The sequence below is a fragment of the Kryptolebias marmoratus genome, linkage group LG24 (assembly GCF_001649575.2).
Source record: "Kryptolebias marmoratus isolate JLee-2015 linkage group LG24, ASM164957v2, whole genome shotgun sequence".
NCBI lineage: Eukaryota > Metazoa > Chordata > Actinopteri > Cyprinodontiformes > Rivulidae > Kryptolebias > Kryptolebias marmoratus.
Genome location: NC_051453.1, coordinates 490,816 through 505,630, shown reverse-complemented (window position 1 = coordinate 505,630; position 14,815 = coordinate 490,816). Strand labels below are relative to the sequence as shown.

The 14,815-nt window shown below is 42.1% G+C and overlaps 2 protein-coding genes across 2 annotated transcripts in view; one reads left to right on the top strand and one right to left on the bottom strand.

Annotated features, from left to right (window-relative positions):
• The window catches only part of exoc2 (exocyst complex component 2), a 118,026-nt gene that overhangs the window by 7,217 nt on the left and 95,994 nt on the right, over positions 1–14,815 (top strand). The window lies entirely within an intron of this gene.
• LOC108243562 (forkhead box protein Q1) lies at positions 3,366–4,990 on the bottom strand. Its single transcript, XM_017429097.2, has one exon. It carries the CDS (start codon positions 4,799–4,801, stop codon positions 3,926–3,928), a length of 876 nt encoding a protein of 291 aa, XP_017284586.1. The 5' UTR covers positions 4,802–4,990; the 3' UTR covers positions 3,366–3,925.

Sequence of the window (14,815 nt, the reverse complement as noted above, 5' to 3'; positions counted from 1 at the left end):
GCGGCGGGTGGGGTGGGGTGGGGGTTGCGCTGAGTAAATGACTTTGACATGAGTGGAAGCAGGCTTTTTCCATCAAGCCCGGCCCTGGATACCACACACAGCGCCGCCAGTGTCAGCTTACCGCCCCGGGCCAGAGTCTGTCCCCTGGGCCCCCCGTTCATTAGAGAGAGAAAAGCGAAATTAGGCGAGCGGGCGTCGACAGTTTCCTCCCCCATGGAGACATCACACACAGATTTGTCCAACATGATGGAGTTATATGTCCCATAAAGGTAATATCAACATCCACGCCTGCGACGGAAGAATAAAAAAAGTTTCACACTAAACCTAAAAACTCAACGCGCATCCTCTTCTAAACAACCCAAAAAACAGATTTAATCAAAATTAGCACTATAATTAATTACCCCTTTTTTTTTAAAAAAAAGGTTCGTTTGTTCTCCTTCTTTTCCAAAAGGCCTTTAAAAGTAACAACAAAGTCATGAAGATCGGACATAAAAAATAATAAAATAAAAACAAAAGCCAGTTTTTTTTTATTTTATTGATTATTATTATTGAGTTTTATTTATTTATTAATGTGAGCAAAATCCCACGTGCGTTTGTTTACTTCCGGAAACATCCGAAAAAGACTGAAAATAAGATTAAATTAGGTCAAGCAGACATTTTGCAAAACAGTTTGCATGTCGAGCTCCGTCTTTCTGATCCTTGATGTTTCTTCTTAAAGGTTGGTTTAGTTTATTTTTCTCGTTTCTGCTGCAGATTCTTTCTTATATTTAAACCTAAACCTCCTCTCTGACATTCTGCTCGTGTCCAGTTCTACCATATTTGTTTACTCACACACACACTAATGTAGGTCAGTCCTGTGACAAGCAGCCACACGGGGTTTCAGCTTCTTGTTTACACTGAGTGTGGACCCGAGATTCAGAATTTCATATCAATATATCTGAAAAAGTAACCGAGTAAACTGTTGGAAACTGCAGCATTTAATATAGATCAGTTTAACGTTATGTTTGATTTCATACTTTACCTTTTAAGATGTGGCCAAGAACCCTTTCCAAACAATAACCAGCTCCAGTAACCTTTGCACTTCACACAACAAAGGCTTGGTGGATAAAATCATTTTCCTCTGACACACACCTACACACACACACTCTCCGCTTGGATCTCAGCGGCCCCAGAAATTTCCTGCAACATCAAAACTCGCGACCCCCGCTGGGATCAGGATGCCTCGGTTTGCAGAGGAGATCTTTGTTCTGGAGGCTTTGAAGACTCTGATCCGGACGAATTCACCAACCGAGCTCAAACTGGAGTCTAATTCGGTCTTTCGGAAACATGATTTGAGTTGTTTTTGCCACCTGGAGGCCCAGCCCGACACACTGCGGGCTTCTGCCTGAGATCAGGTAAATTAAAGGATCAATCAAACTGGTTATTTTATAAAAAACAAATCAAATGGGGGGATTTAAAAATAGAACTATCATCCGACGTTAATAGATAAATATGCCTCCTCATATTGCACTGACCCGGTGGTGTAGATGGACTGGGTGTTTTGGAAACTGCATGTGTGAAAGCAGGAGTTCCGTGGCTGTAATGTCATTTTCCTTCTGGCTGCCGCGCTTTTGTCCCGTCGCTCTGCCTGGGTTTCCTGTGGCGGTGCCGGGAGCTGCGGGGCTCTGGAGGTCAGGCGCGGTTCACTCTGCCGGAGTGACAGACTGCTTGGACTTCCTAACATTGTGCCGAGCAGACCCACAGTTCCTAAGAGCGCCGCGCGGGCCCTCTCAGAAGCAACACGAGCGTTCTGACACGAAGCTCTGAAGTCCTGATTGGAGCCACGTGACTGCACCTCAGCCAGGTGTGCTGTTCCGGGCTTTCACCTGCAGGCTGCAGCATTGTAACTTAAAACAGGAGCAGGTCTCACCTGTTTCCTGTCACCTTTCTGCTGCCCCATCTGGATCTCTGCTGGTTCCGATCAGCAGCACGAGCAGAACTGCGCAACCAAGTTTGGACCTTTTTTAATTTTAATTAAACATCCCAATAAAAATATTCCCGCAGGTCTACCTGTTCTCTAACATTAATATAAAAACACAAAATGCTTCATTATGGTTTTCAGTTTTGCATCAAAAATAAATTAATCAGAAAAAAGTTCAAACTTTGTTTGTTTGTTTGTTTCAGTAACTTTGAATTATTCAGATATATCTAAACAACAAAGTGTCTTTTTCAGCAATTAAATATTAAAAATATGCTGCATCGGTTATTTTTATAACAATCTGAGCCCATTTATCATTTTGTAAAAAGAGCTTTTAGTGCCAAATTATAGATAACTTATTTTAAGTTTAAAATGGGGGATGGGGGGGACAACTTCAAGAAAAAACCTAAAGAATAAAATATTTATTTTAGGTCACATCGGTGTTGACACTGATTTTAGGAATTCAAAAATAATAATTAGACCACTCCGTTGTGTAACATCAGCCACATTTCCTGAACCGGGATTAGAAATGTTCTGAAGATTAAATCTGAAGAAGACAGCTGCTGAGTCTGGGGTCCGTTTCAGGACCGCGGAGAGCAACCGAACCCATCCGGAAGTGGACGCGAAACACGCGCACCACTGTGCGCACGCGCCTATTTCTGCGGGTCTTTTTATTGTGGAGCTCAATAAAAGTTTCTTTTTAATAATAAACCGACATCATTATCAAAATCCAGCAGGCATGGAATAACATTAGAACTCGATGGTTCCTAAATTAACGTCGGTTCGGTTTCCGTGGATAGAAAATCCTCATAAACATGATAAGTGTTCGGTTTGTACCTGTTTATGCTGAAGAAAAGGTGTGTTTTCATAACCTAATGTATCTGATGCTCGTGTTGTTGTCTTCTTGGTCAGATCTCTCTGGAAAAAGTCTTAATGGGACTTTTACCTGGATCAAAAAATGATAAATATATATTCTTCTTTGTGTCAGAGCTGAATTGTTACCTCCCTGAGTTTTTTGGAAAGTGTTGTTGATCGTGATAAACAGCAGAATTATTTAAAAATATAATATCTGTCCGTCATGCTGATGAACAAACATATTTTAACCTTCAATATTTATTCCCTGATGTGCGGATGGTGGCTGGCTTTTCATCTTTTTGTTTCGTTTTATCTTTAAAATAACTAAACAGCTAGAAAACATTAAAGCAGACTATTTATAAATCTAAACTTTGGAAGCAAAAGTCCGGAAAGAGGCTAAATTAATATTTAAATTAGGTTATTTTGAATTTATTATTACCGGAAGCTGGATTTCTAACGTCAAATCATGCCATTTCCGGTGTGAAGCAGGTGCAGAGCCCTCTCATCCCCCTTCCCATCTTGTTTTTTAATCAAAAAAGAAGGAACAACGTAATTTGACTGTTTCACGTTTTTTATTCATAAAAATACCAAGCATGCATCAATAAATCAATCATTCAAATCATCAGTCTTTGGAAAACATGATTTCTTTTTCTTTTTTTGTGTCGTGATTGAAACGCAGCTCGGTCAATATTTTATATATTATTTACACACAGCAGGTCATCAAAACATGAACATATAAATAAAAGATAATATTATGGTTTAACATGGCACTTAAACAACATAAATGACCAATGAACCATGGATGAATACAAACACTAAATACAACTACCGCACACGCGCGCGCACGCACACACACACAGAGGAATGTCCTGCGCTGACACTAATATTTTAGTTTGTCACCACACAGTTAGGTCTGTTTTGACAACACAGCATGTTTGTTTTTCCACTTTGAAAGGACTTTACAGTAGCTTGGTCACCACGAGACAAACTCGGTCCAACACAGATAAACAGTTAATAAAAGTGCACAACATGGCTGAAAACACACACGTGTGACAGCAGTCCAGGAGTCTGAGGACAGCAGTCCGGGGGTCTGAGGACAGCAGTCTTGGTGTTTCAGGACAGCAGGGAGTCTATGTGGAAGCCTCGCGCCTTGCTGGGCACCTTGAAGGCGGGCTCAGGTGCGACCATGCCCGGCTGCAGGTATGAACTTCTGCCCGGTTCCGTGCTGCCGTACACCGCCTCGGACACGTACGCGTGCTGGAGCGGATAGTTCAGAGCGTAAGGCAGCATGTGGCCCCCTGGGGGCCAGTACACCCGCGGGTTGGGGGTCTCCGCGTCAGCGCGGCTGTCCTCCCTCCGTCTGAACGGGGTGCTGAGGATGCTGTCGATGGCGAAGGAGCTGGAGAACTTGGCCCCCACCCTGTCCTCCGGGACGGAGAGGCAGGTGTCTTCGCTCAGGATGTCCGGGCTTCCCTGCTCCTCCTTGGGGGACCTCTTGGCGATGCGCTTCCTTCTGCGGCGGAACACCCCATCAGCGAAGGTGTACTCGCTGTGCGGGTTCAGCATCCAGTAGTTGTCCTTCCCCCAGGGCCTGGACGGGTCCCGGAGCACTTTGAGGAAGCAGTCGTTGAGTGACAGGTTGTGGCGCACGGAGTTCCTCCATCCGGTGTAGCTACCGCGGAAAAACGGGAACTTCTTCATCAGGTAGTCGTTGATCTCTGCCAGCGTGAGGCGGCCGCTGCTGGACTCCCGGATGGCCATGGCGATCAGGGCGATGTAGGAGTACGGGGGCTTGGGTCTGCGGGTGTACGGTTTCCCCTTGCTGCCCTCCCCGCTTTGGGCGACAGGTGCCGGGCTGTTGGCCACGCAGTCCCCGTCAGATCCCAGCTCGTCCCCGGACAGGGGAGAGGGGACTCCCCCGTCTGGTTCCATGCACAACTCCACCGGCTTCTGCGCAAAGTGGTGCGCTGAGAAAACTTCAAGTTTCATTTTGTTTTCTCCCCAAAAAAAGAAGAAGAAGAAAAGTCGTTTCCTCTCGCAGACTATCTGCTGATGTGGAGGCTTGTCTCAGCTGAGCAGGTGTCCTGTCAGCACTGATGTGTCGGAGTGTTTATGAGTTGTAGAAGCTCGTGCGGAGCCTCAGTGTGGAGCTGCAGAACACAGATCTGTCTCCGGAGACACCGGAGTCTTCCTATAATATAATGCCTGCGCGAGGGCCGGCCCACGGGCGGGGTTTCCACCTCGGCTTCCATTGAAGTGACTGAGTCATATGGTTTCTGTATGTTCACGGTTACAGCAGGGAGGGATGGGGTGAGGGGAGGGGCGAGACCGGACAGGTAGGAAAATATAATTAGAGTAAATGCGCATCTATCCAGCAATCCAGCCATCTTTGCAATTTACGTCTACAGCCAGAACTTTCCTGAATTAAAAGACAGACAAACAAACAAACCTGTTGCTGCTTTTTCTTTTAACCCTGATCAGCCTCCACCTGTGCTCGCCTGGAACGAGGAAGTCGAACATAAGCATAAAAAAATAAATAATAAAATACTTGGATGAATGATAATGAAAGATGAAGAGAACTAAAATAAAAATAGAATCAGAAGAGGTGCCTGTGAAGTCAGGGTACGTGTCTGCACCTGCTGGCACAAAAATCCCATCCTGAGTGAGAAATAGTTTTTAACCCAAACCCAGAATACTCTCGTCCATTATCTGTATTTACTCTGAGGATTAATAGCTTTATTGGGTTGGACTGGGTGATAGTTTGGAGGTTCTTTCTTGTCAAATAATGTCCTGTTTGACTTAGACCGGTTTGTGTTTCATACAAGTAAACAGTGGCCCTTATTTAACTGAGTCTACAAAGTACATATCACAGGATTTACACTTTGTTTTATAAAGCTGCTTGTTTTGCTGGGATGTTGAGTGACATTAAAGGCTTCGGTGTTTTTACGTGCTGCTATACACGAACCCAAAAAAACAAACAAACTAACAAAAGAATCCTCTGTGAAATGCATACTTATTCTTTTTGTGGATATATTTGTCCATAAGCCCTCAGTAGCTCAAGCAAATCAGACACAAACTTCAAAAACAACAACAACAAAAAAAAAAGACTATTGCAGCCTCTGCTTTGAAAAATATCAGAACCCAGTATATAAATATGATCTCTGATGATAAAAATATATGATTATAACTTACCTGTCTGGCTTTCTAATGTTAAATCAACGAACAAGTTTAAATAATTTACAAAAACTTGCATTCAGTTTATACTGTTTGAAAGTTCAGTCTGACTCTGATGGCTCCTTACACACTGAAAGAAATTAAATGTTAGATTCTCTTAATCTGTGTGAACTGATTCCATAAAACTTGGTTGTTTAAATGCAAATATCAGTGTTTATTTGCTTTATTGTCTCGTATTATTGCTTTAATACAACAGAAACTGCTTATTTTGGCTGTTTAAAATTAAATGAAAAGCTTCAGATTCAAGATAAAATAATTGTGTAATTCAAACAAAGCCTTCTCTTTGCTTATAGTTGCGTATTAAAAAGTCCTAGCTGGTGCTGGTTTTAGATAAACTCCCAGCCCTGAATATTAGTGGCTCTAACTCGTCTGCTGTCATCACCTCAGCCAGATGACAAAGCAGACAGACGCCGCAGAGTGAGCAAGAGTTATGAGCTCCAAGGTCGTTAAACTGTCATCTCCGGCACTCCTCTTTGCTCCGTGTTTATAAGGCCTTTGAATAACTTCACGTTTGACTCTGTAGACTCATTGATTTACATCTCAGTGTGATGAATTTTGCTTGTAATGGTAAAAAAGCTGAATAAAAGGCTCTGTAAAGTCACGGTGCTGTTCTGAAAACAGCACACAGGTCTGAGATGGGAATCCTCGCAGCATCCGGAGCAGTTTGGTGTGTCTACCTGTTTAAATTTCATCTAATTATCACCTTAGATGTTCAGGACAAGTGCGATCGAAGCACAGGTTCAGGACAGGTATGAAGGTTAACTACGTGTACTTGGAGTCCCTGTTCTGTTTTTCCAGTTAGGCTGAACGACCCGAAGGTGCCTGGTTTCTCTGAAATTGTGGTTCTCAGATTGTTTTTTATTGTTCAGACAACAGAGACAAATACCTGCTTTGTTTTGTTTTTTTTTAAAAAAAAAAAAAAAAAGAACAGTCACGGTCCAAAAGTGATTTTTGGTAGGAAGGGTGTTTGCAAAAAGTCAAACTTGTACAGAACGCTGGTAGGGCCACTAAATTCACCTTCATCCTGGTATATATGTATATATATGCTCCAAATCCACTTTAATATCTTAGGTTAGGCTTGTTTTAGAAAATACAACTCTAAATTGATCTTAAAGGTATAGCTTTGACAAATATATTCACTGTAAACTATGAAATCAAACAGTTTACTTCAGTAGTTTTTCAGATATGTTGATGTGTCCTCCTGAAATGTGGGTCTACACTTAATGTAAACAAAGCACTTTTATCTGCATACTTTACTGAACAAATCATAGTGTAAATACATACCAACATTAAAAATACCAGACTTCTTTATCCCAAACTGCTCTTTCATGGACGTTGCTGTTGTTGAACTATTTTCTGTCACTTCGGCTGTTTCTGTCGGTAAACAAACACACGTGGTGGTTGGCAGCCTAATGTGAGGACACATTAACCAACCGTACGTGGGTTTTGTTTTTTTACTTCTCCTTTTCCTGACCAGTCTTTAGGACAATGCTGTGAGTACCTTCAAAATAATCCTTTATCCAAGTATTCTGTTCCATAAACTGCTTCCTTGTCTGTCTGCAAGTTTTTCTTATGAGTCAAAACCCAAAAATGTTTCATTTGAAACTCCTGAGGCCGACCGCTGTGAGTCTAAAACTTGAGCTGAAGAAAGCAGAGTCATGTGTGCTATCATTATAACCGCTCTGACAAGGCGCAGAGAGAGTCCCACACAGCTTGAATGGTGGAAGGTGTGCCTGCTTTGTACTGTTTTTCTTCTTCACAAATCTGTGATGAGGTTGTATTTAATTTCACTTACTCTGCCAAGACGCCTATACATGCACAAGCACACCTGTGGTGAAGCGATTTGCTGTAAAAGGCTGCACACCTGCTCTCAGTTTTTATCTTCCAGGTTGCTATTTCAAATCTGCAGGTATCAGCAGCCTAGTGTCTCATTATCATTTCCTTTTGGATTTTTGGATTTAAGCAGATCTAAAGCCTTCATACCATCTGAGAAGTGAAAGATCAGCTTTTACGTTGAGGTTCTGATGTACAGATGTGGTTAAATCTGTGTGTACCCCGTTATTAAATAAAGGAAAACTCATAATGTTGACTAAAATAACTTGAAATTCACAAAAGTAATAACCCAAAAATAATTGCTGGTTATTGAATTGGTTTTCAGCAGAATTATAAAAACATAAAATGATGAAAAGCCTTGACAAAAAGGATGGGACCCTTAACTTAATATTTTGCTGCACAACCTTTTAAGACAATCACTGCAATCAAGCAATTTCTGGACCTCTCTCTGAGACATATGCACCTGTCCACAGGTGTCCACAGGTGTCCACAGGTGTTCTGGTCCATTCCTCATGGACAAACTGCTCCAGCTTTCTCAGGTTTGAAGGCTTCCTTCTCCAGATGTTTCATCTCTTTCCACAGATGTTCAACAGGATTTAGATCAGGGCTCAGAGGCCACTTCAGAACGGTCCAATGTTTGGTTCTGACCCATTCTTGGTGTTTTTAGGTGTAAGTTTTGGGTTGTTATCCTGTTGGATCCACGACCTGCGACTGAGACCAAACTTTCTGACTCTGAAAGTCTTGAGATTTCCTTGGACCCTGAACAGATTCAGACCCAGAACAGAACCGAGCCTCCTCCATGTTCCCCTGTAGGTTCAGGGTTCTGTTCTGTGGTCCTGGATTAGGTCTGTGGACACAGAGCTAATGAGACAGGTTGTCTAAAAGCTCCAGTTTTGTCTCATCTGTCCAAAGGACATTCTTCCAGAAGCTTTGTGATCTGGTGTCCTCCTCGGTCGTCTTCCATTAACTTTGGTACAATCGGACACTGATGACCTTTGACCTTGGAGTTCACCTCTAATCTCTTTAGAAGTTGTTCTTGGCTGTGCAGTTTCAATTCGTAATATTAGTCTCCTCAGTTTGTCCTCTTGTGGGCGCATCCAGAGAGGTTGTCTCCAGTCCTGTGGACCTTAACTTTCTGTAGTCTCAGGAACATCCAGCTGCTTGGAGACTGTCTGATAGTGCTGCTCAGTCATTGTCTTTCTGAGCTCCTGAGACATCTCTGTCCTCAGCTTCCTGTCCCCCATGCTCAGTGTGGTACACACCATGCTAGCAAACAGCCCTGTGACTACCTGTCACCCTTTAAACAGGCAGACTGACTGATTACAGGACTGAAGACACCTTTCGTGTAATTTCAGTCACCACTGTCTTTTTTCTTTGACAAAAAAGGTACAAAGAAATTTAAATAGAAACTGCTTGAGCTGAAAAACTGAACTCAGATCCACAGTAAAAGGACAAATATGTTGTGTTGTTCAAAGTGCCTCTAAAAATGGCATCTTGTTGTTTTGATTTAGTCTCCTTTGAACAGCAGGAGAAATCTGTTTTTAAGTGCTGACATGAGTGGAATTCCAGTTATGTAAATTCATCGGGTGAATCCCTCACTGCTCCAAAAATAGCCCCACCTCTGCCAAGGTCTGCGCTCACACGCTAACCCTCGTCTGCGTGTCTTTGGATGACTTCTTACCTGTATCTCATCTTTGTTTTCTTTGAGTGAAGGGTGTCCGGCCCCCATGTCTTTGTATAAACAAAGTGTGGGCCGTGTGTGAGCCGGGCTGGAAAGGAACAGCGTAGCTGACATTCCCAGCATTCCCTGCAGCAGATTTAGTCTCTGACAGAAGGCTCTGATAGTAGACATGCTTCAGTGCAGCGCACAGGTAGGTACGGCGGTGCGTCTGTTTCACAGGCAGCCTAAAGTTCAGGCATTCCACAACAATTCCACTCATTCCTGCAGCCAACGCAGTGTCGGCACAGGGGTTTGTTTGTGGGGGTTTGATTGCAGCTGTGTCTGCTCAGGTGTGGGTTTGAAACAGTGAGAAGCTGTTCTTCTGAAAAATGGAAGACACACGCATTCCATCTAGTTTATTCCTCAAACTGTGATTACTGTAATTATCCTAAAATGCAGGCTGTCTCAATGCTCGCTGTCTGCTTTGCGAGGTTTCTCTAAAATTTTGTGTCTTAAGAAGATAAATGGCAAGGGGGGAGGGGCGATTCTGTCCATTTCACACCTGAGAAACAAAGTTACCATGTAGCTGTTTTGATGCAGAACTTTCCACAACAAATACACCCAGAAACTTGTTGCATGAAGCATCAATAATTCCTGTTTGACACCTGATATAGATGTAAACAGACATAAATACATGCAGTGACTCACACAGTGACTCACAAGGCTTGGTTTGGAAATAAAAACCTCTGAAACCTTTGTGTCAACGACTGATAAATGATTTCTGTTAAAAACGAAGCAGCGTATTCTGAAGTGCCTTGGCAGCTGCCTGTTGCTATTTTGGTTCACCTGTTTTCTTACCTGAGGTGTTCACACCCTGCCAGGCTCACAGAGAGGGGAAAAAATAGATGCGTATAAATATGTGAAGCCAACAAGGGTATTATTAAAGTAATTAAGGAAAGAGGTGAAATACAGGTGAAGCAAAAGTAAAAAGCCACTCGGGAATGCCAGGATCTAAACTGCGTGCAATGACAATGATGTCACTCCGGCTTTACTCTTTATTGTCTCAATATCTAATGTGCATTTTTCAATTTTCCATCACAATATGTAAGCTGTAATTATGAATCTCCACCTAATTTACGCCAAAGGGTTTGTCTTTGTTACGTGAGCACATTTGGCAATAATGTCTCTAATTTTAACTCTGGTTGAATTATTTTAAGTTGTTGAATGAATCATCCATTCATCTCCATCTGTGGTCTGGTTAAGGGGACAATGGGTCCAGGAGGAAACCCAGACCTCCCTCTCCCTAGTGACCCTCTCCTGCTTCTCATTAAGGTGTTCCCAGGCCAGAGAGGATACAGGTACCCAGGTGAGGTGAGCTTTCACCCTCTTGACATGGTGAAGGAGTCTGAGTACCAATTGCCCCTTGCAGTGAGTCCCATGGCAGACCAAATCCCTGGATGATGAAAGAGGGCCTCACCTGATGCAGAAACACTGGGAAGGTAAAGCAGCTCACTGGTGAGGGCCTGTAGGTTGAGCCTTGGCTCCCGGGGCTTAAAACAACAGAAAGTCACCTCCCCACCGGTGGCCCCAACAAGGCCGTCAAGGTTGAGAAAAGTTACGTGGCAGGCGAGGGCTGGACGCACTGATTCCTGGTGACATAAATCCGAATGAACCACGGTGTCTTTACCTGTTGTTTTAGTTAAACTTGTTTTCATTCATTCAACCAGAGTTACACAAGTAACACAAAGTACTTGTTAAAATGACTTTTTCTACATTTTTTATGTTAATTCAACTGTTTTTCTTTGTAGTGCAGCTGGAATAAGTAATACAGTTTTCAGATAAATGTACATTTTTATTGTTTCGATGGTTTTTGATGTTGGTTGTTGTCAGTGAAGATCCTCAGTCATCCAGGACATGACAATCCTTAGTGGGTAACCAGAACAACTGGATTTCTTATAAAAGCTTCAACTTTCATCTAAAAACACTGGAGATACCTTTAGGATTAGAAGTGAAATGTTTAACCACTAAGGATCAGCAGTGTTGAGCTGCACAGATGCCTTTATAAAGTCGGCACCATTTCTTGTTTGATACATGTACCTGACTGTTTCTGTTACTTTGAGCCTAAACCCATCACAATCACAATCAATCTTACTTTTATGCACAAATCTCTTCAATCTAGTGTTTTCTTTTTGCTCAAAATCTGAGGCCTGAACTCTGCACGATATCAGATGAGCACTTTAAAGGACTTTAAAGAGCTTTTTCAAACACATAAATCTGACAATGATCTCCAGAAACTCAAAACATACCTCTCAAGAAGACATCAGACCTGACTGCACCCCTTAATCCAGACTCTAAAACGTTACTGTTGGGGCATGTCTGTCATTGAACCTCAGCCATGCGGGCCACACGGGCTTCATACCTCCGGCCATATCTGCAGCTATCGTCCATTTTAGCTCTTCACACCCAAAGGTCCTCGCTCATGCCGAGCTGGAAAGGCTCGGAGAGATTTCAGGGAGTGGGGAAAGGTTGGGGGGGTGAAGAAGAAAATAAGGAGAAATGATTGATCTCAGCCATAGACACCTCACTTTATCGCTGCAGCTGATAGGACCTACCTCCGTTCAGCAGTGCTGTGGGCTGTTTTTGTGTAAGCATAAACACGGGGCCAAATCAGTACCTGCGCTGCTCTGTTTACCTGGCAGCCGTTCAGCCCCTTTCTGTCTAAACTTGAAATAGGATCCAAACACTCTACTCACGCATAGCAGTTTGCACGAGATGCTCTGCCTGCCTCTCCACCTACCGCCGGGCTCCACGGTGCTATTTCTGCACCGTCTGAACCTTAACCGCCCCTTTTATTTCTTTGATTGAGAGGTGGAACATTTAGCTGGGGGGCTTTGGCTGCAAACAAAACACAGATTTTAAGCAGTTACCAAGGAATCCCCCCATAAACATCTCTAACAAACACACCGGTGATTGGCAACAGTTTGTAGGTTTACTGTTTGGAAGTAGGAGTGGGGATTTGTGGGTTATTCAGCACCTTTCTTTGATTTATACTAAAATGTTTCCCAAGACTGACAGCACTGTAGGCTGTACATTTATGCTATGGTCTGATTTCATCATCTTTGATTTTGAGCATTTGTGGTGCAGTAACTTTATGGGAGATGCAGTATTCTTCCTTCATCTGTCATTCAAAGCAGCAATATATGTCAGAAACAGAAAAATCTGTAGTAGTGGGTCGCATATCGATTACTTTGTAAAATGTTAAAAACCATATGTCAAAATGGACTCAGATTTATTTTCTTCTCTTTTTTTATGACGCCAGCTTTGCATGATGATTACTTTAAACAACAACACATGTTTTTTCATGTTGATGTGTGCAGGTTGCTGGGACACACATGCTTTTATATATTTCTGCTGCAGAAAAGCATACACTCGTTTGTCACCTGTTAAACAGAAACTAAGCCTGAGTTTGATGGAATTTTTAATTCTGATTGTTGAAGAGATCGAGGCCGAACATTCTGCCTTTTTCTGTTGTTCTGTTGACAAAAACCTCAGTTTACGGAAGCCGCCATGTTGTATTTGTGGAACCAGAGTTTGCACATGTGAGGCTTTAGTCCCCGCCTACTACCCCGCGCACAATGATGATGTCACATAAAAAGCTTTGTTTTAAGCTTGAAATAACAAATTATAGCTAATGGAAAAATGAATATTTAAACATACAATAGCAAGGTAAGAACTACATGAGTCAACACCTCAAAAAAGTTATCTAAAGTTTATTTTATCTATTCTTTTACATGGAGAGGCGGGACTTAAATCTTGTACTGGAACCATCTATGGGAACGCTGGTTCCAGCTTCAACTTCAGGGTTCCCAAAGGATGTCTAGTCTTAGTTTATACAGACCCTGGCAGAACCTCAGAGACCAGTTTGACCAAATTTACAGTCAGTTCAGTTCAGTGGAGTAGGAAGCATGAATTAAGCTTATTCCCTGTGAACTCGTACTATAATAATTATTCAAACATCAATAAAATAAAAACTTGAACTCTTTAGTGTTTAGAACACAGAAGTCTCTGCTGCGGTCGATGTAAGATGAACTCTGGATAAAAACATTCATTTAACAAAATTAAAAACACATTTGGAGCTTGGCTGTGCAACACTTTCAGTTGTTTTAGGTTTAGGCTGTGAAATGAATCAGTCAGGTTTAAGAAAAAACTTTTTATTTTTCTATAAAATGTCTGCTGTAACAATTAGTCTATGAAATTAGTGAAACATCCAACTTTAACATGTTTCTTGAAAGCTGTGAACGTTTTCAATTAAAGAAAATAGCTTGAATCTAACTGAACATTTGTTTTGCCCCTTTTAAATTTAAAAATTAAAGGATTGTATTGAAAGGGCTCGACAATAATCCAGAAACTTTATGACATATTCATGACTAAACCATTTTATCTTCCAACTCAAACATTGAACGATGAGTTAAAATTGACTTTGTTCAGTTTGTTCAGCTTTACAAGGCTGCAAAATGTAATTAGAAACCTGCGGCTGTGGTGCAGATGTGACTGTTTGCTGTATGTGCTATTAGATATTGATCCGGTGATAATGCTTATATGAATATCATTAAGTATCGGAAGTCTGAGACCAAACGCTTCATCTCCTCCAGCTGGCTGCAGGGCTGTAACGTCGCCTGCTTCCGGCGCAGCATTGATCCGTCGGAGCAAACAGCAGCAGAGCGGCTGTAAAGCAAACCGCCGGGTGCATTTGGTGTAAAACAGATAAAATAAAAGCACGACACGTGACACAGCGTAACACAAAAGGAGAGTTGTTGACATTTCATGCCATGCAGGCTCGTGGCAGATTAACATGATGAAAGTTCGGCTTCTGAGATTTCCTGAGCTGTCAACATTTTATAGCAAATACAGGCAAATTCTGCCAAAAAATACTATAAAATGTTCCAACACCTTCATGTAATCTATAATCTCTTCCATGTACATTGGGATAAATTTCAATTTTAGAGCCATTATTGATTTTCTGCTTTTGTGGGGTGTAACAAGCTAATATTGATTTAATTTACTTTATAAATGGTGGATAAATCCAACTAAAGTGACGTATCTTTGTGCACAAGGCAACCTCAGTCCAGTTTCTGTTCATATTTGTGGGTAAATCACGGTGGAACGAGCTACGAGCAGCTCCTCTTCTTTTATTGTTATTTTTGGCTTTTAGGTAGCATTTGCTCCTTTAAGCTTTTAGCTAGTGTTCTGCATCTTTTAAGCTTTTAGCTAGTGTT

Bases quoted from the DNA above. Each gene is read 5' to 3' on its own strand.
- LOC108243562 (XM_017429097.2), bottom strand. From the start codon at position 4,801: ATGAAACTTGAAGTTTTCTCAGCGCACCACTTTGCGCAGAAGCCGGTG.